At 52.6% G+C, this 21991-nt stretch overlaps 1 protein-coding gene across 4 annotated transcripts in view; it reads right to left on the minus strand.

The window, feature by feature from the left end:
- The window catches only part of LOC147684291 (membrane-associated guanylate kinase, WW and PDZ domain-containing protein 1-like), a 257214-nt gene that overhangs the window by 191497 nt on the left and 43726 nt on the right, over positions 1–21991 (minus strand). For all 4 annotated transcript variants that reach the window (XR_015300632.1, XR_015300633.1, XM_086940160.1 and 1 more), the window contains 2 exons: positions 21717–21885; positions 14030–14115 (listed from right to left, as the gene is read on the minus strand). Coding sequence is in view for 2 of the 4 variants with exons in the window: in XM_086940160.1 (XP_086796286.1) it covers positions 14030–14115; positions 21717–21885 (255 nt within the window). In the remaining 2 variants the exon portion in view is untranslated. The remainder of the gene's footprint in view (positions 1–14029; positions 14116–21716; positions 21886–21991) is intronic.

Genomic DNA, 21991 nt, shown 5'->3' on the forward strand with positions numbered 1-21991 from the left:
TCTTTTGGCCAGTTACCCCTCCCCAGGAGAAAGCTACAATTGCCATACTGTGATTGGTAGTGACATTGCTTGCATTGGTCACCAGGAAATCTGTACCTGGCATGATCTGTCCAGGGTCCACAAAGTTAGGTGTCACCATTGTGACACTGGCACAAGTGTCCCTATAGGCCTGAGCCATTTTTCCATTAATGAAAGGTGTCTGTCTGTATTTGCCCAAAGTATTGGGACTTATATCAGGGGACATATCCACATCCCCTGTACAAACAAGGACAGCCTGAGTGAGTGTGCCAACTAAGTTGTCACACCCCTCAGAACCCAGGGTTAACCCTACTAAACCCTTGGGAGGTGCACTACCACTGCTGACTGTACTAGGGGGCACAGGTGCCTTAGGGGCTGCAGTGGCAGGAGTCTGCCCTCCTTTCTTGGTGCACTCACTAAACCAGTGAGTTTTACTTTTGCAGTATTGGCACCACCTTTTAGATTGGCCTTCTTGTTTTTTCTTCTTCTGGGGAGCCTGACCCCCACCCTCTTTGGGTTGTTGGGGACCTGTCGAAGACTTCTGGTCATTTTGTTCCCCCTTAGAATCTTTACCCTTCTGGTCTGCTTTCTTCTGACCACCTTGATTCTGGCCCTGGTTCTGTTTAACTCTTGTTCTGACCCATCTGTCTGCCTTCTTTCCCAATTCTTGGGGAGAGGTCAGATCTGAGTCAACAAGATGCTGATGCAACAACTGGTTCTGACAATTGTTTAAAATGTGTTCTCTCATCATCAAATTGTACAATCCTGTAAAATCAGTAACCTTACTGCCCAGCAACCAGCCCTCAAAAGCCTTAGTGGCACAATCTACAAAGTCAGACCAATCTTGAGACTGAGTTTTCTGGGTATCCCTGAACAGCACCCTGTACTGCTCAGTGGTTAGGCCAAACCCATCAACCAGTGCATTTTTCAAGACTTGGTAATTGTTAGCATCCTCCACCCTTGTAGTGAGGAGCTTAACTCTACCTTTACCTTCAAAGGAGAGCCACAAGATAGCTGCCCACTGACTCTGGGGAACACCCTGCACAGTGCAGGCCCTCTCCAAAGCAGTAATCCATTTGTGGATGTCATCCCCTTGCTTAAAGGGGGGCACTATCTTATTCAGGTGTTTTGTATCAAAACTCCTTTCCCTATTGCTAGGTACATTGCTGCCACCAGTGGGGACTACCCCACTTAACTGTTGCTCTCTAGCAAAGGCAAGCCTTTCTTTGGCCAGGGCAAGTTCTTCCCTTTCAATCCTCAGATTGGCTGCCCTTTCTTTAGCTTCATACACTCTCCTCTGAGGGGAAGTCATCCCTCTTTGAGAAGAGCTTTGAGAGCCATTGGTTTGAATGGTTCTGCCAGAGCCTCTTGATAGAGACCTAGCTCGTCCATTCCCAATGTTAAGCTGACCTGAGAGTGGCCCCAGGGGTCCCCCAGTACCAATCTCATGCCTGCTTAAGGTGGACCTGGTTAGTCTGCTGACTTCTACCTGTCCCTTATCTGCCTCATCCCCAGAGAGATCCTCATCCTCCTCCCCCTCTTCAGTCTCAGCTGAGAGGTGGATTAGGTCAGGGTCTCCTCTGGTTCCCTCAAGGGGAGGCATGCTTCCATCTGGATTAGAAGAGCTAAGAAGTTTCTCAGCTTTTCTGGCATCATAAGTCTCTAAGAGACCAATCAGAAAGGAAGTTGTGGGGTTAGACCCCTGTTTTATCTTCCTGGAGGTACACACCTGTCTCAACTCCTGGAAGCTAAGAACAGCATATCTGGAAGGGAGGACCTGTGGAGGGTCCACTGACACAAGGGGAGACTCAGAGTTTCCTCCTTTGTCTGACATACTGTTTCTAGTGTGGTGTAAGTGATGCACCTACCTACACTATATGTTTGCCTACTGATCCCTTGCTAAGAGTTGCAGCCAAGGTGTGCTAAGCCTTGAAGAGCTGTAACAGCTGGTTCAGTAGAACTCAGAGTATTCTAAGCTAAGTTATATGTACCTAACAGTACTTATGTGATCTTTCAACAAGATATTCTTAGGATACGTGTGGTAGAACAACAGCAAGCTCAAATCCCAACCGCAGCTCACCAATGTGAGAAGGTGGCCTGATATGCAGTGCTCACTATTCTAGTGAACACTATGTATCAGTCCAGCAACCCTTATTGATGATTGGTTGTAAGTCAACCTTATAGACCAGCTATCCTAGTAGCGTGGATACGAGCAGTCTAAGGCTAAAGACTCGAGAGGGCGTGTTAAGCCAGCTGTTTACCACACATATACCCCTTGAATACCCAGTGAAAGGACACCACACAAGTGTTATGAAAATAAACAAGATATTTATTAAGAATCACAACAGCCCTGTACTCTTTATGAGGACAGGGTACTAAGCACAAAACAAAACTCTTACGAAAATACTTAAGTTAGCACAGTATATACAAATGCCCGAGGGGCACGGAAAACCATATACTCTGGAAGTGGAATGCGAAATTACTAGCAGGTAAGTACAGTACTAATAGGCTTTGGAATCGCTAGGACTTGACTATAGAATCTTCAGATTACTTCTAGGAGGCCTAGGGGACTCGGGTACAGAGTGTGCACTCTCACGCGTGATGCGGGACAAAGTCTATGGTAGCTAGTAAAGACAAAGTTAGTGTTCTCGGGCGAACCCGACCTGGTAGGAGGAAAACGAAAGTGGATCCTGACCCTTGGATAGTGAGGCTATGCTGGGGCACCGAAATGCCGAAGTTACCTAGCCCAGGGGCTGCAACTGCATAGGTCTCAAAAGACGTCGGGAATCCTCGTAGACGGACCAGGAGCCTGGAAGAAAGAAGTTGCTGGCAGGCGACCAGTGAAGAAAGTTCGATGGATCCAAGCCTGGATCGAAGGAAGATGACACCTGAAAGCAGAGGGGACCAAGTTCGAGACTACTAGCCAGTAGTCAGGTGGCACCAGGAGGGCACCGGATGGTAGTCACCTCGACTAGGTGAGTGGGTGACGCTGTGCTCGCAGATCTCACGGACCAGGAGGCGTTGTCGGCGACCAGGATGGAGGAGCGAGCTGTCCCACGAAGATTGAAGCTGTCGGCGTCGCTGGACCCAGGATTGGGCAACAAAGCCTTGGCAAATTCAAGCCCGCGCGGTGGACTCAAAATGGCGTCTGGAGTGGACCAGGAGGGTCCGGGGTGCTTCTCTGTTGCAAGGAAGCAAGGGCCAGTCTGGAGCAACCAGACCAGCAGCAGTGATGTCGTCGGGCGTCATGAAGAACTCCACAAGCCAGCCGGCTAGTAGCCACACAGCGCGGTGAGCACGCAAAAGCAGAAGGGCCCCACGCAGATCGTGGAGATGCTGGAGGGCTGATCTTCGGTGCTGGAGCTGCTCAGGGTTGGGGCTTCTCGGACCCCAAAGCACTCACCAGTGGAGCACACGGTGGGCTTGTTACAAAGAAGTCGTGCAGTCTTGGCGATCGTCGGTCCCTCGAGGTCTCGTCGCACTCACAGTTCTCAGCTTTGCTGTAGAGGTGATTAGAGGTCAGAGGTGCCAGGGAAGCCGGGTCTCGTCGAGCTGGGTCGTCGGATTCGTGAAGAAGGACTTGCAGCAGACCGCAGTGTTCTTAGGATGGTGCCCGCTTGATGCAGGGTGACTACTCCTTAGCCACAAGGGAGAATCTTGAAAAAGAAATCTTGATGTCCTTTCGCAGAAAGTCGTGTCTTGATTCCAAAGATGATCTAATTTGAACAGGGGGCCCGCTCCCATCTTTATACTAAAAAAGGGGGCTGACCCGGTGACTAGGTCCTGCCTATGGGTGGGACTAGGAGGGGGGTGGTTACACCCCTCTCCCCTGCTGGACTTTCCCCAGGCCAGGGGCTGGTGTGCCCCTGGAACTGGTTCTGACCGGCCTATGCGTAGTGAGCACCGGGGTGCCACTCAGCAGTCACCTTCCTGTAAAGCCCTGCCTACCCAGGATACACAAAACCCTGTCTGGGATGGTGCTAGCACCGCCCCGGACAGGAAACCCTTTGTCCAAGCCTCCCTCGCTGGAAGGACTCCCAGCAGCAGGAGGTCAGACTCGTGTCTGTGGTGGCAGCATCCATTTTGTGGAGCTGAGGCTTCGTTTAACTTTAACCGGGGTTCACAGTTACATACATGTCGTGTCCCTCTAGAAGGGTGGAATGCTAACCCCGTCGCCAGAATTGGTGAGGGGTTAGTATTCCAATTCGTATGACACCTTACTCGACATGTTTTGATAAAGCAATACCAAAGTTAGCATTTAACCGCGAGGATTATAATGCACTTAAGAGTATATGGTATGCGATATCATGGAACAGCTATTAGGACTTGGTTCCGCAAGCTGCAGACAGGCTCAGCTCATGCCAGAGCACCATCTCACACGATTCCAAGCACTCTGCCTTCAGGATTGTTAAGGCCTGCCATAGGAGTGACTGATAGGAATCTGTGTGTCCATTTTAGGGTTAGATATAGGTATACTATATCTACAGCAAAGGGTGATTACACGACTTTGCCCCAGCTGTCATGCAGCCAGTTGTGTCAAATTTAGGAGGCCAGCCAGGGGTGGCATAATACATGCTTCAGCCCCTGGTAGGCCCTGGGTACACCTATGCCCTGAGTTACAGGGTCTGATAAGGTGGCCCAGTACCAATTGGTAATGCACCTAGAGTACATGTTGTAATTTAGAGAGAGAACAGCCAGGCTGTGGGTCTGATTGGCAGGCCCACAGCCAGAGAAAGTCGTAAACCAGTGAAACAAAAGCAAAAAATCTGGGTGATCATAGGATTGCAGACCCTACTCTCCTACACTGGCAAGCTCCCGGAGACGTGCATAGAACATGTCCATGGATTCTCCTTCCCTCTGGCGGGCTTGTCCGAGTTTGAAAACTTCGAAATCCGCGTTTAGTTGCGGCTCAAAATGGCCATTTAGCGCTGTCACTGCCGCAATGTAGTCATTCACAGCCCCTGTGTTGGGCAGATGCTTGAAAAGCTTGAAAATGTTGTCTCCTGCATAGAGTAGCAGCAGGGATCTCTTTACCTTCTCGTCCGTTTCGTCACGACGAAGTAGTTGTTGAGGCGTTCTATCCATATTCTCCACCGGGGAGAGGCTGACGCCGGTTCTTCCAGCTCACTGAAAGGAGGTAGGACCCCTGATGCGGCGTGCTGGAAGGGGATGTGGGCTGGTGCAGCAGCGTTGTCGTCGTCCTCCATAGCGCCTGGCGGTGAGCCTCAGGGTGTGTTTGGGCCGGTGGCGTGCCACGTGCTCCGGCAGGGCCTGGGGTAGGGTGGTGCAGGATGTCCTACCTGGCGCTCTATATCAGTCTCAGTCTTGCCTTTTATTCTGAACTGTGCTGATTCCCTCCCACACTCTCATTACTTCAGTTTCTCTTCATTTATTTATTTCTCCTTTTCTTTTGCCAAAGTTTATTGGGTGCAGGTGCTAGTAGCAAGGAGTCTCTGTGTCAGTCTTATTTTCTCCTCTTTGCTTTCGCCAATGCTTATTGGCACAGGAACCAGCAGCAAAGAGTCTTAGTGCCAGCAATGTCAAATGCAGCCAATCGTCATTCAGCAGGCAGTGTTCCAGGCTGTACAGACCCCGGGCAGAGCCCAGCGTGGTGCAGCTCGGCGGGGGCGTGGTCAGCGTGATCAGCCCGTCCCAGGCGAGGCACAGTGGGGGAGCCGGTGAGATTGCGTGTAGACACCGATGCTGGTTCTCCCCACGCGCGGACAGCGCAGGGGTGGGGGTGGGCGCACACACGCTGCCGATGACGGGCAGCCTTCAGACACACGCGGCGCACAGCTGCGTCGGAGCGCACAAGAGGCGGCGGCCAGTCCAGCTGAGCGCAGCACGGTGAGAGCGAGGGTTGGGTCCCCTCCGCTCGTCACCAGTGTGCTGCTTTGGACCTGGACTACGGTATGCCCCACGGGGGGGAGGATAAAGGCTGGCGTGCGCTGAGCGAGATGTAGGGGAAGCCACACACCACAAGTCCGATCGGAAGTGACGTGCCACGAGCGGCCGCCTTCCTTTTATTAGTTCCCCGCAGGCCACGCCTGGCCTGCAGATGTATGGATGCATGAGCAGTGGGCACTAGGCTGACAACCATTACAGTACTCACACCCGCCGGGGGGGCCTGTCAAAGAGGCCAAGGGTGGGCATAGGCTCACCCCTTGGCCACAAGCTCACCCCTCGGATCTGTGCTCACTGGCCAGTCTGTGCCAACTGGCTCTTTGAAAGGAAGCCTCCTGCCCCCCAGTGTCATGCCCACAGCTACCTCACCCCATTGCAGCACTGACCCCCTTTCTACAGATGTGTTAAAAAAATCACTTCTAGATTTGAGGACCCTGTAGTAGTGTTAAACTGCCTCGAACCCAGTGGTGGCTGGTGACATTTGAAAGTGGTGAGGCATAAAATTATTGTCGTACTTCACTGAGTCTAGCGAGTGCAGCGAGAACATTTTGAAAAAAGAGTGGACAAATGGTGCATTATTTAGCAAATTTGAGGAAACAGGAAGGGTAATAAAGCAATACGATTGAATTATTTATCATTTAAGAAATTGCCACTTTTTATGAGCTATTGAGGACAATCTCAGCGTATGCTGTTGTAAATGTGCGCAGCTGTTTACAGAGGGGTATCTGGGATTCCAAACACAGGCGACCCAGAGAAGGAAAGGCGGGAAGATTAAACAAGCCACGGGCACCCCTGGAACAAAGGGGATGCGTTTCACTTGTGGAAAGGAGGGGTGAGGAAGATTAAGTGGGGGGCAACGAACATGATGTACCACTATATGTTGTGAATGGAGCCACCAGCATGGCGTGGCCTTTGGGCAACTATCCTCCGGTGCCGGGCTCAAAGTCCAGGGGAAGCCCCACTCTCCCGAATCCGCGCCTCCAGTCCGTTCTTAAAGCAAGAGCCTCGTCTGGCCCTCATGAGAAAGGGCAAGAGAAACACCTGAGCCCCAAATATTCCACTGACACGAGACCCACAGGATACCCTTAGACATCGGACACACCCCAGAGCAGGGCCTATGTCATGGAATATCCAACCCACACCATAGTGCGACCTCAGTCCAAAGAATGCCTGCTCTCGGACACCCAGGGTTGGATTGGTAAGGTGGGCACTGGAGCAATTGGCCAGTGCCCGAGTTCCAGTTGTGGACCGCTTTTTGGGCCAGCGTGGTGCCTAATTTTGGCCGTGTCTGTGCAGTTCAGTTGCCACCACTGGCACAGTGGGGGGCCGAACACCCTTTCTGGCGGCAGATGGGCCTCTATAACTGCCCTTTTACCAACGGGCGGAGGTGTCATTCTCGATCTCTTGCTGGCCAGACCATTAATGTTTGCAGATTCAGCAGGGGGCCTGATGTTGGAATATAAAATGTTTTTAGTCAACTTCTCTTTGCATTGTATGATTTAAGTTAGCATTCGCGGCAACATTTTGTATTCAGCCGCATTTTGAGCCATGATCGAAACTAACTCTGTCTCACTCTGTTCGTTTTAGCAGAAAGCAGCTGCAATATTTTTTTGCATTTCTCCAAGTTTGAACTTTTCCTTGCTAACAAATAGACTGTTTTTGTCCTCACATACCTTTCTCACTAGATAGACCTGATCCCACCCTTAGAGTGGCGGGCGCAGGCAGAGTAACCTTGACGCTGAGATAGCATGTACCCGGTCCCAGGATTGCAGCTTATCCTTCTGTATCTCCTTTGCTCACCAGCCTCCAACTGGAAAATTCCAGTCTGGGCGTGTCTTTAGTGTGGAGAAGTGTGGCTCACTCGTTAGAGGAGGCAGACCTGGAAGCAGAGGTCAGCCCGGGACCAGGGTTCAATTCCCGGCTCGGCAGGGTCTTGAGTCCTAAAATGTCCACAGACTCGACAATTCTTGCTCCGGTGCCTACTCGAATCGTGGGTTCACACTCTGTGACTCTGGGCAATAGTTTGCTTAATCTCCACAACGGCCCCTCGCGGTGGGATGCCTGGCTTTCACCTTGCGGTTACCCTGCTGGGGTTATCTCACAGGGGAATACCAGGACGGGTTCCCTAAGCAAGCGCTTAGAAACCGCTTGGTGATTTACGCTATATAAATTCCTGTACATTTACATTTAGTGGTTCTGAAGATGTACATTATGTGTTACCACGTCGGCAGAGGTCAGTCCCTCTGCAGCAATCTAAGGAGGCCGATCAGACCGGGCTCCACTCGAGTGTACCTTCAATAAATATCTTTGGTTTGTATTCTCTACAGTCCGACCGACTCTTCATTTGTTTGGAAGGCTGAGACATGGTTGTGAGTGACCCTGGTGGCCGTAATTGGGTCACTTCATTTACTGAGCACTTATATTCAGGTGTGATTCACAATTGTGAGCTAATCCGTGCACAAGGGGCCACCACATCCTCCAGAGAGTGCCCGGAGGGTCCCGGGCCCCTGTCCTGGGCAACTGAGCTCCCCGGTGACTTGATAGGAACAGATGTTATTCCAAGGATAGCAGAGGCAAACCAACTGGGTAAGTATACTTGTGTAGCACTCTTTGCTGTGGGGCATTGTATAGCTGTACGTCTTTTCCTGGGAGACGATCTAAGGTATTAAGAAGATCTGGCGTGATTTGGAGACGCTTACGGTCGCTGGACATGTGTTGGATTTATATCATCGTCCGGACCCTAAAACGCGAATAAGCCACGTAGCGTGGACACAAGGTTTTTCGCAGATATGGAGAATTGCCAAATGATATGCTTGGTGTGATATACAATAGTGAATACGAATTTGGAAAATAGGCTGGGATTGTATACCGGTTTGAATGCGGTAAAGTACTGCTTGTTTTGTTTGCCCATTGTCCTGATGAGGCCTGAAACTGCCTGACAGGCCGAAACGCGTCGACAGTTTATTATTGATTTCGACCCACTTTGTTTGATTAAGAAACAATACGGGATATATTCCCTAGGAGTTGGACTGACTTGAGAAGCCATAAAAACATTGAGTTGTGCTTCACCTACTCCCAGATACAATTGTGGTGTTCGAAGAAGGAATTAAGGTCATAAGAGACATTACCGTTTTTTCCTTATTTCCAAATTATTGGGCTTCAGACATAACCCATGGATTAACGGTCAACGTTTGTATAACCTTATTTATTATTTATTTTTTCTACCTGTATGTCTTGTTGAAAATTGCTCGATTCAAGAGAATAGACATCATGTGATTTATTGATGTGTATGATTATAATACTACAAAAAAACTTTTGATAAGACTACTAAAAGAGTATTAGATATCACTTATGTGTTTTGTGTTTCTTTCAGATAATTAGCCGTAAGATGAACATAAAAATAGAACAGTTGATTTAGTCATTTACAAATGTGTATGGTGGAGATAGATAATTGATGGTACCTTTCTCCAGAAATAAGTATGTCTAAATTGATACCATTGGCATCACTTGTATTTTGCTAGTGGGGCATTGTATAGGCACTTATAATTGTACTTCTCTCGTCCTTTCAGAGGCAGTGGGTGCAGCCGTGGTCTCGGATGCTTTGCAATGTTATAATCAATGTTTCTGGAGATGGATTTGGGGTGGCAGTAGGACGTGTGTGCATTCTTACCTCAGCCCTCTGCCCCATCCTTTACACGTTTCACATTATACAGTGCCACTTGTCCTCACAGCACTTTGCATCCTTGTTTCCCATTACACCTAGTACCCCCTTTTGCCCCTAGTCCTCACAGCGCTTTATGGACAGGTTCTTCATTAGAGAGCTCCGTCAATCCTCGGCTCTTACAGCTCTGTACAGAGACATTCAGTGATAAAACAGCACCTTATGTCCTCAGACCTCACAGCACTTTATTGACAGGCGCTGTATCATACAGCTCCTTCTATCCCCAGATCGCAGTGCGCTTTACGGGCGCGTGCAATGTTGAACCGCTCATTTTGTCATCTGAATCACGGTGCTTTATCCAACGGGTCTCATTATACAGCCACTACTATCCCCAGACTTCACAGCACTATACGGATAGGCTCTGTCCCATACAGATAGCGCCTCTATCCTCAGATGTCACAGCACTTTACAGTGACATTCAATGCAACACGCCCTCTTCTGACCCCAACCATCACAGGACTTTCCACAGACCTCAAAGCGCTTTACAGGCAGGTGCCACGTTGCACAGCCCCTCGAAATCCTTGGGTGTCACGGTGAGTTCCACGTCATACAGCGCCTGTGCTGCGACCTCACAGCACTTTACAGACAGGTTGTATGTTACACAGCCGGGTTTTCCGCGCAAGATCGATGCATTCATTCACCAAGGCCGATGCATGCATGAGCCATTTGGCGTTGCAGTGCGCGCAATGTAATTCATTTTATTTATTTATTCATGTACTTACCTCTGTTCGGCCGTAAGCCGTAGTTTATTACCCCCTACAATGCCCCTCCCCCGCCCCGCCCCACCGCCCCGTAGAACTCCCTCCAGGAGCCGCTTCTGCCTACGCACCAACAAACTGCTAATAGAAAAAGGCGATACGGAGAGTGCTCTGAGAATAAGAGCAAAAAATAAGATGCAAAACATTGGAGGCATCAGCAAACAAGATGGATTTAGTAAAAAAACAATACAGGTATGCATCGCTACCAACAGTATTATTCTGAGTGGCATGCAAAATACCGACCCAAAACCCACTCAGAGAAAAACCGTTTGTGTATTTCTTTGTGGGTTTTTTGCGTTTCATGAGGAGATTTTAACCACATTTGGGGAATATCACCCGGAAACGATGTTTGCGGCTGGGTTTGCCACCTGGTATTCCCCTTAATTCAATGTTTTGTCAACAAAATTTTCTCCAGTTATAACGTGGGGGACATTGTGCACGTAAAATATGCAGGACAGAGCTCAATTTCCTGAAAAATTGAGATTTAAAATCAGGAGCGGGCTTCACGCGTTTTCAAAATAAGGGCCTCATTAGGATGGCAGACGGACCTGCGTCCGTCCGCCACCCCCGAGGTGGTGGACCTCGGGGGTAGCGTGCAAATAAGGATGTGACCGCCACCCTGGCGTTCACATCCCATATCTGTAACCTTGCGGCGGGTGCTTCTTGAAGCAGCGCTCGCTGCAAGGTTAAAATTGCATGCTTTGGCATATGCAGGAGGGTACCATAGGTACCCCCCATGTGCACCCCCCACCCCACAACACCCTGGGGGCCCGCAACGGGCCCCCAGAAGCATTGGTCCACATGCTTTTCCACGGCGGAAAATATGCAGCGGAAAAACATGTTTCCTCACCCTTCGTAATTTGCCACCAAATTCCGGACAACATCCCACAGATCAGTGGCGGACGGACTTGCCGTCCGCCGCTGATCCCGCCGCCATCCTAATGTGGCTGGTGGTGTTTTGGAGCTCCGCAGCGGTGAATCCGCTTCCGCCGGCCCGGAGGATGTGGATTCACCGCCATCCTAATCGACCCCTTAGTACAGCATTTGGAATAAGCCCGCAAGTGTGGTAGCAAAGTTGAGACTATCATGGTCTACGGTATACGTAGGCTTTCCTGTTTTCAGTTTCTCTTTTTGGTAAATTCTGGTGGTGTTTTTTCAGTGTTTTCCAGTGATTTCCATACCTTAAAAAAACAGTGCTTTTCAGTGGTAACTCATTTTCGCACCATAAAAAACAACTGAAACAGTGTTTTACCGGTGTTTATGGAACGCTTCGCTTTTATTATTGCTTTTTCCATTTTCTTCAGAAATGGTATTCTGCTCTACATTTCAGAAGTTAATACAGTCATGAAATACTTTCCATTGTCCTTTGATTCTGCAGCTCAGATTTAACAAGCATTTGCAATGCAATAGGTCTCGCATTTTGTGCAAGTTTAAGCGATTGGCATTGTAAATGACAAATCCTTTTATTTATGTTTTAAAAACGAAAACAAAAATAAAAGGCATTGTTATTTGCAATGTCAACAGCTCAAACTCGCGTAAATGCGAGACCTATTGCATTGCAAATGCTTGTTTTAAGTGAAAGCGTGAATTGGTCACTCAGCGTTTGTCAATAAATATACGTAGATAATTTTTTTTAATGCTATGATAAAAGTAAAAAAAATGGGGTTAAGAAAAAGACTTCCTCGAGCAAAAACATAATAATAAGTACTTGGGTCTTTGTTATTGCACTTGATTTTTTTTTGTCCGACAGTGATGGTACATTTTTGCTCTTTTCACTGCTCTCCAACAGGATTGTGTAGCAAGTGCTGTAATGCAATAAAGTACTGTTTGGTGCACCATGAATAGGTCTCACCTTTGGGACCTTATTAGTATTTAGTCATGCAGCACAATATCCTTGGTGCAACAACATCAACTGCTGCATGGCTAAACACTTATAAGGTCCCAAAGGCCAGACATATTGGCTCAGCCAATGCTGGTTTTTAAACCCATGCTCTTGTTGCTTGCCCAGTCGTTTTCTGGCTGCCGATATACGCCGAGTGTTATACATGGAGATGTTACTTTTGAGCCAACGTCAAATGTGAGATAACACAACATACGTATAAAATCCCGCTGCCTGCCTCATTTGCTCCCGACACTAATCTATCAATAACACATTAATTTGTGATTCCCAGAAAGTAAAAAGAAAATAATTTACAACTGTGGACAAATAAAACTACTTGAATGTTAAAAAAAAAACAACATCCTCAGTTGACACCCATTATTTCCTGGAGGACATGAGTTTCCTTCTCAGCTACTTTTCAGGTTGATTCTAGACTGTTCCAGGTCAGATGTGTGCTGTATACGGGACTTCATTTCTTGCTATTTATCACAACTAGACTGCTAAAACGTCCTCACTCATGATACTTAGACTTCACAGCACACATCGGACCATGAAGAGTCTAGAATCAACCTGAAAAGTAGCTGAGAAGGAAACTCATGTCGTCCAGGAAATAATTGGCGTCAACGGTGGTGAGCAGGAGGTAGCAACATCGGCCCTTCCTTCTTTGTTGGTGCTCCTTGCAGTCGCGGCCAACATGACGGGTGGGGGCGGGGGGGTGCACGGGTTCGCAGGGTGAGCGAGATGGTAATTCAAATTCTTTTTAAACTTACCTTCTCACGGGTCACGCGCCGCCGCCTCAGCTCCTGCTGCTCCTGGCCGGGTCTGCGTTTTTGTTTTCCACGGGCCGCCTCCCTTCCCTAAGCCAAACACAACGCTGCAATGGCAGCATTGTGTTTGGCTTTGCTCTTGGCCTTTGACACGGAATGTGAGTGAGTACCCCGATGGAGGGAGAAACGCAGCAGGGTCTGAGGGCAGAGCACGGGAGGAGCAGGAATGAGCGCCTGCAGAATAAATAACGCCCACGAAAAGACACGCTCAGTGCGAGATCTTTGCGGCAGAAACATTTTGAGGAATCTCACTGTAAACAGAAAAGAAGTTGCCGACAGAGTCGATGCAAGTTAAAAGTCCCCTGCGGCCAATAAGCACTGGTGCATGTACGCGTTTAACTTGCGGGAGCGACCGCAGGCGCGATAATTGGAAACAGATGGCGCCGCTGCTCGCTCCCGCAAGGTAAACGTCGTACATGCACGAGTGCTCATTGGAAACAGTGCAGTGCATACACAAGTTTTTGAAAAAGTCCGTAGTGATTGCAAGAGGTCATCTTCTAAGGAACCCCATTTGTGCTGCCTAGGCGAGACCTAAAAAGGGACAGTGCGCATGACTGGTTTGGTGGGCTCCCGGGGGCCGACCAAACAGTTAGGGCCCAGTACAGTGGCCTCTGGCACGCCGCCAACCAGGCACTTCTGCTTTCTCGCAGTGCGAGAAACAGAAACATACCATTTTATGTTTCTTCTTCTAGCACTGCGAGAAAGAAATCGGGCAACACCCCCACGCCCATATGGAGGAGCGCCACTGCGCAGGACGGGGAGTCACACCAGTTTGTACCCTTAGTGCCTCCCTGAACCCCATCTCAAACCCATGAGCCCAGCTTACAGAGCTCACACATCATTTACGTCACTACACTTAGATGACCACCTATTCCGATATTAAACATTCATCGTGACCCACAATGCCCCACTCAAGTCTTACCACACGTGGTCGTCCCACGGTCTGTACCCTGCAGCCCTTGGGGGGTCCTGACCACCGACAGCAGAGGAGGGGCCTGAGCGCTGAAACTGGAGAGAGAGAGAGAGAGAGAGTCAGTGAGAGAGGGAGAGAGAGTGAGAGACTCAGAGAGAGAGAGATAGGGAGAGAAAGAGAGATGGAGTGGGAGAGAGGGAGAAAGAGAGCGAATGACAAAGAGACAAACAGGAAGAGAAAGTGTGTGTGAGAGAGAGAGAGTCAGAGGAAGAGAGAGAGAGTGAAAGAGAGAGAGAAAGAGAGAGTGAAAGAGGGAGAAAGAGGGAGAGACAGAGAGGAAAAGAAAGAAAGAGGGGGAGAGAGAGGAAGAAACAGAGAATGAGAGGAAGAGAGAGAGGGAGAGAGAGACATATAGAGGTGGGAGAGAGAGAGGAAGAGAGAGAGGCATACAGAGAGAGAGAGAGAGAGAGAGAGAGAGAGAGAGAGAGAGGAAGAAAGAGAGACATGCAGAGAGGGTGACAGAGAGAGTGATAGTGACACAGAGAAGGAGAGTGTTTGGGAGAGAGATTGGAAGGGAGAGAGAAAGAGGAACAGAAAGTGTGTGTGTGTGAGAAACAGAGTGTGTGAGAGGCAGAGGAAGAAGAAGAGAGACAGAAAGGGAGGGAGAGAGGAACAGAGAGAGAGAAAGAGAGTGAGGGAGAGAGTGAGAGAGAGAGGAATAAGTGTAGAGGGGGCAGAGATAGGGACATATATGACAGATTGGGAGGGGGCACACACAGTATAGAGTGGTGGTGAGGGGGGCACACACTCTATAGAGGGGGGCACACACAGTATAGAGTGGTGGTGAGGGGGGCACACACAGTATAGAGTGGTGGTGAGGGGGCACACACTCTATAGAAGAGGGCACACACAGTATAGAGTGGTGGTGAGGGGGCACCCACTCTATAGAAGAGGGCACACACAGTATAGAGTGGTGGTGAGGGGGCACACACTCTATAGAGGGGGGCACACACAGTGTAGAGTGGTGGTGAGGGGGCACACACTCTATAGAGGTTGGCACACACTCTATAGAGGGGGGCACACAAAGTATAGAGTGGTGGTGAGGGGGGCACACACTCTATAGAGGGGGGCACACACAGTGTAGAGTGGTGGTGAGGGGGGCACACACTCTATAGAGGGGGCACACACAGTATAGAGTGGTGGTGAGGGGGGCACACACAGTGTAGAGTGGTGGTGAGGGGGGCACACACTCTATAGAGGGGGGCACACACAGTATAGAGTGGTGGTGAGGGGGGCACACACTCTATAGAGGGGGGCACACACAGTATAGAGTGGTGGTGAGGGGGCACACACTCTATAGAAGAGGGCACACACAGTGTAGAGTGGTGGTGAGGGGGCACACACTCTATAGAAGAGGGCACACACAGTGTAGAGTGGTGGTGAGGGGGGCACACACAGTGTAGAGTGGTGGTGAGGGGGGCACACACTCTATAGAGGGGGGCACACACAGTATAGAGTGGTGGTGAGGGGGCACACACTCTATAGAAGAGGGCACACACAGTGTAGAGTGGTGGTGAGGGGGCACACACTCTATAGAGGGGGCACACACAGTATAGAGTGGTGGTGAGGGGGGCACACACTCTATAGAGGGGGCACACACAGTGTAGAGTGGTGGTGAGGGGGGCACACACAGTGTAGAGTGGTGGTGAGGGGGCACACACTCTATAGAGGGGGGCACACACAGTATAGAGTGGTGGTGAGGGTGCACACACTCTATAGAAGAGGGCACACACAGTGTAGAGTGGTGGTGAGGGGGGCACACACTCTATAGAGAGGGGCACACACAGTGTAGAGTGGTGGTGAGGGGGCACACACTCTAAAGAGGGGGGCACACACAGTGTAGAGTGGTGGTGAGGGGGGCACACACAGTGTAGAGTGGTGGTGAGGGGGCACACACTCTATAGAGGGGGGCACACACAGTATAGAGTGGTGGTGAGGGGGCACACACTCTATAGAAGAGGGCACACACAGTGTAGAGTGGTGGTGAGGGGGCACACACTCTATAGAGGGGGCACACACAGTATAGAGTGGTGGTGAGGGGGGCACACACTCTATAGAGGGGGCACACACAGTGTAGAGTGGTGGTGAGGGGGGCACACACAGTGTAGAGTGGTGGTGAGGGGGCACACACTCTATAGAGGGGGGCACACACAGTGTAGAGTGGTGGTGAGGGGGAACACATTCTATAGAGGGGGGCACACACAGTGTAGAGTGGTGGTGAGGGGGGCACACACTCTATAGAGGGGGGCACACACAGTGTAGAGTGGTGGTGAGGGGGGCACACACTCTATAGAGGGGGGCACACACAGTGTAGAGTGGTGGTGAGGGGGCACACACTCTATAGAGGGGGGCACACACAGTGTAGAGTGGTGGTGAGGGGGCACACACTCTATAGAGGGGGGCACACACAGTGTAGAGTGGTGGTGAGGGGGGCACACACTCTAAAGAGGGGGGCACACACAGTGTAGAGTGGTGGTGAGGGGGGCAAACACTCTATAGAGGGGGGCACACACAGTGTAGAGTGGTGGTGAGGGGGGCACACACTCTATAGAGGGGGGCACACACAGTGTAGAGTGGTGGTGAGGGGGGCACACACTCTATAGAGGGGGGCACACACAGTGTAGAGTGGTGGTGAGGGGGGCACACACTCTATAGAGGGGTGCACACACAGTGTAGAGTGGTGGTGAGGGGGGCACACACTCTATAGAGAGGGCACACACAGTGTAGAGTGGTGGTGAGGGGGCACACGCTCTATAGAGGGGGGCACACACAGTGTAGAGTTGTGTGAGGGGGCACACACTCTATAGAGGGGGGCACACACAGTGTAGAGTGGTGGTGAGGGGGCACACACTCTATAGAAGAGGGCACACACAGTGTAGAGTGGTGGTGAGGGGGCACATACTCTATAGAGGGGGCACACACAGTGTAGAGTGGTGGTGAGGGGGGCACACGCTCTATAGAGGGGGCACACACAGTGTAGAGTGGTGGTGAAGGGGGCACACGCTCTATAGAGGGGGGCACACACAGTGTAGAGTGGTGTGAGGGGGGCACACACTCTATAGAGGGGGGCACACACAGTGTAGAGTGGTGGTGAGGGGGCACACACTCTATAGAAGAGGGCACACACAGTGTAGAGTGGTGGTGAGGGGGGCACACACTCTATAGAGGGGGGCACACACAGTATAGAGTGGTGGTGAGGGGGGCACACACTCTATAGAAGAGGGCACACACAGTGTAGAGTGGTGGTGAGGGGGGCACACACTCTATAGAGGGGGGCACACACAGTGTAGAGTGGTGGTGAGGGGGGCACACACTCTATAGAAGAGGGCACACACAGTGTAGAGTGGTGGTGAGGGGGGCACACACTCTATAGAGGGGGGCACACACAGTGTAGAGTGGTGGTGAGGGGGGCACACACTCTATAGAAGAGGGCACACACAGTGTAGAGTGGTGGTGAGGGGGGCACACACTCTATAGAGGGGGGCACACACAGTGTAGAGTGGTGGTGAGGGGGCACGCACTCTATAGAGGGGGGCACACACAGTGTAGAGTGGTGGTGAGGGGGCACACACTCTATCGAGGGGGGCACACACAGTGTAAAGTGCTGATGAGGGGGCACACACTCTATAGAGGGGGGCACACACAGTGTAGAGTGGTGGTGAGGGGGGCACACACTCTATAGAGGGGGGCACACACAGTGTAGAGTGGTGGTGAGGGGGCACACACTCTAAAGAGGGGGGCACACACAGTGTAGAGTGGTGGTGAGGGGGGCACACACTCTATAGAAGAGGGCACACACAGTATAGAGTGGTGGTGAGGGGCACACACTCTATAGAAGAGGGCACACACAGTGTAGAGTGGTGGTGAGGGGGGCACACACTCTATAGAGGGGGGCACACACAGTGTAGAGTGGTGGTGAGGGGGGCACACACTCTATAGAGAGGGGCACACACAGTGTAGAGTGGTGGTGAGAGGGCACACACTCTATAGAGGGGGGCACAGACAGTGTAGAGTGGTGGTGGGGGGCACACACTCTATCCAGGGGGGCACACACAGTATAGAAGGGCAGAGAGATGGCACACGCCAGATTAGAGGGAGTGAGGAGACATGGGCGTAAAGAGGTTAGCGGGGGAGTGAGAGGGCACCATCTGATTAGACGGATGAAGGGAGCACCCAGAGATGCAGTGGTCCTCGGACTTTTTAATGTCACGCCCCCTCATGTAAAAGAAAATGAGGCAACTCTAGTTACAAATATATTTTGTTGTTACAATTATTCTATAATACTGGCAACTCTAGACATATTTCATAGTTCAACTATTGCAGTTCTGCTCAGTTATCACTTCTAAAAATGCAAACACTGGATTACCAGCATGCTATGGTCAGCCTGGGCTCCCTGAAGTGTGAAAGTATCCACTGATGATCAGAAATGAGGGAGGGGGCTGTGAGGGTTCTTTATACCCACTTTCCAAGTGGCCTTTGTGGGTACAGACTTCTGTAAACCAGACAAGGTGTCCACGGATCCCTCCACCAGACTAGGTGAGGGATGCCTCAGGATTCACATGTTTGACCATACTCTGTACTGCCTATGTGCACATAATGTACTTGTTGTAAAGCGCTCTGATACCCTAGGGTCCAGCTAGCGCTATATAAAACTCCTAAAATAAAAAATAAATTAATGCCTGCCCCGGGTGTCTATGAGCAGCATCTCTGGAGCCCCCCTCATCCTGTGCACTCCCTGGGGTACCACTGAGCCCCCCCTCATCCTGTTCACTCCCTGGGGTACCACTGAGCCCCCCCTCATCCTGTGCACTCCCTGGGGTACCACTGAGCCCCCCCCTCATCCTGTGCACTCCCTGGGGTACCACTGAGCCTCCCTCATCCTGTGCACTCCATGGGGTACCGCTGAGCCCCCCCTCATCCTGTGCACTCCATGGGGTACCGCTGAGCCCCCCTCATCCTGTGCACTCCCTGGGGTACCACTGAGCCCCCCTCATCCTGTGCACTCCCTGGGGTACCGCTGAGCCCCCCCTCATCCTGTGCACTCCATGGGGTACCACTGAGCCCCCCCTCGTCCTGTGCACTCCCTGGGGTACCACTGAGCCTCCCTCATCCTGTGCACTCCCTGGGGTACCACTGACCCCCCCCCCCCCCTCATCCTGTTCATCCCTGGGGTACCACTGAGCCCCCCTCATCCTGTGCACGACCTGGGGTACCACTGAGCCCCCCCTCATCCTGTTCATCCCTGGGGTACCACTGAGCCCCCCCTCATCCTGTGCACTCCCTGGGGTACCACTGAGCCCCCCCCCTCATCCTGTGCACTCCCTGGGGTACCACTGAGCCTCCCTCATCCTGTGCACTCCCTGGGGTACCTCTGAGCCCCCCTCATCCTGTGCACTCCCTGGGGTACCACTGAGCCCCCCCCCTCATCCTGTGCACTCCCTGGGGTACCACTGAGCCTCCCGCATCCTGTGCACTCCCTGGGGTACCACTGAGCCCCCCCCCCCTCATCCTCTGCACTCCCTGGGGTACCACTGAGCCCCCCTCATCCTGTGCACTCCCTGGGGTACCACTGAGCCCCTCTCATCCTGTGCACTCCCTGGGGTACCACTGAGCCCCCTCATCCTGTGCACTCCCTGGGGTACCACTGAGCCCCCCTCATCCTGTGCACTCCCTGGGGTACCACTGAGCCCCCCTCATCCTGTGCACTCCCAGGGGTACCACTGAGCCCCCCTCATCCTGTGCACTCCCTGGGGTATCACTGAGCCCCCCTCATCCTGTGCACTCCCTGGGGTACCACTGAGCCTCCCTCATCCTGTGCACTCCCTGGGGTACCACTGAGCCCCCCTCATCCTGTGCACTCCCTGGGGTACCACTGAGCCCCCCTCATCCTGTGCACGACCTGGGGTACCACTGAGCCCCCCCTCAACCTGTGCACTCCCTGGGGTACCACTGAGCCCCCCTCATCCTGTGCACTCCCTGGGGTACCACTGAGCCCCCCTCATCCTGTGCACTCCCTGGGGTACCACTGAGCCCCCCTCATCCTGTGCACTCCCTGGGGTACCACTGAGCCCCCCTCATCCTGTGCACTCCCTGAGGTACCACTGAGCCTCCCTCATCCTGTGCACTCCCTGGGGTACCACTGAGCCCCCCTCATCCTGTGCACTCCCTGGGGTACCACTGAGCCCCCCTCATCCTGTGCACTCCCTGGGGTACCACTGAGCCCCCCTCATCCTGTGCACGACCTGGGGTACCACTGAGCCCCCCCTCAACCTGTGCACTCCCTGGGGTACCACTGAGCCCCCCCTCATTCTGTGCACTCCCTGGGGTACCACTGAGCCTCCCTCATCCTGTGCACTCCATGGGGTACCGCTGAGCCCCCCCTCATCCTGTGCACTCCATGGGGTACCGCTGAGCTCCCCCCCTCATCCTGTGCACTCCCTGGGGTACCACTGAGCCTCCCTCATCCTGTGCACTCCCTGGGGTACCACTGAGCCCCCCTCATCCTGTTCATCCCTGGGGTACCACTGAGCCCCCCTCATCCTGTGCACTCCCTGGGGTACCACTGAGACCCCTCATCCTGTGCACTCCCTGGGGTACCACTGAGCCCCCCTCATCCTGTGCACTCCATGGGGTACCACTGAGCCCCCCCTCATCCTGTGCACTCCCTGGGGTACCACTGAGCCCCCCCTCATCCTGTGCACTCCCTGGGGTACCACTGAGCCCCCCCCCTCATCCTGTGCACTCCCTGGGGTACCACTGAGCCCCCCTCATCCTGTGCACTCCCTGGGGTACCACTGACCCTCCCTCATCCTGTGCACTCCCTGGGGTACCACTGAGCCCCCTCATTCTGTGCACTCCCTGGGGTACCACTGAGCCCCCCCTCATCCTGTTCACTCCCTGGGGTACCACTGAGCCCCCCTCATCCTGTGCACTCCCTGGTGTACCACTGAGCCCCCCCCCTCATCCTGTGCACTCCCTGGGGTACCACTGAGCCTTCCTCATCCTGTGCACTCCCTGGGGTACCACTGAGCCCCCCCTCATCCTGTGCACTCCCTGGGGTACCACTGAGCCTCCCTCATCCTGTGCACTCCCTGGGGTACCACTGAGCCCCCCCCCCTCATCCTGTGCACTCCCTGGGGTACCACTGAGCCTCCCTCATCCTGTGCACTCCCTGGGGTACCACTGAGCCCCCCTCATCCTGTTCATGCCTGGGGTACCACTGAGCCCCCCTCATCCTGTGCACTCCCTGGGGTACCACTGAGCCTCCCTCATCCTGTGCACTCCCTGGGGTACCACTGAGCCCCCCTCATCCTGTGCACTCCCTGGGGTACCACTGAGCCCCCCTCATCCTGTGCACGACCTGGGGTACCACTGAGCCCCCCTCATCCTGTGCACTCCCTGGGGTACCACTGAGCCCCCCTCATCCTATGCACGACCTGGGGTAACACTGAGCCCCCCTCATCCTGTGCACTCCCTGGGGTACCACTGAGCCCCCCTCATCCTCTGCACTCCCTGGGGTACCACTGAGCCCCCCCCATCCTGTTCACTCCCTGGGGTACCACTGAGCCCCCCCTCATCCTGTGCACTCCCTGGGGTACCACTGAGGGGACACTGAGGGACCTCTGGGGGGACTCACCTCAGGCCCAGGTTCTCCACTGCCTCCTTCTTCCAGTTGGAGGACAGGGCACTGGAAGCCTTGTTTGCACTCGAAGGGTCCACGCAGCCAGGTACCTCCCTCCGCAGGCCCAGGCCGCCATTTTGTAGCCTCAGACCGGGACAGCCCCCAGAAGTCGCGGTGCGAAGTCCTGCCCAAAAGAAAGATACTCAGGTATAAACAACAGCTTGCATCAGTGACCATGCCCTGTTGTAGCCCTCATGTGCCTGTCAGGCTGGGGGTATCTGGCCAATCAC

The sequence above is a fragment of the Lissotriton vulgaris genome, chromosome 10 (assembly GCF_964263255.1).
Source record: "Lissotriton vulgaris chromosome 10, aLisVul1.2, whole genome shotgun sequence".
Lineage (NCBI taxonomy): Eukaryota > Metazoa > Chordata > Amphibia > Caudata > Salamandridae > Lissotriton > Lissotriton vulgaris.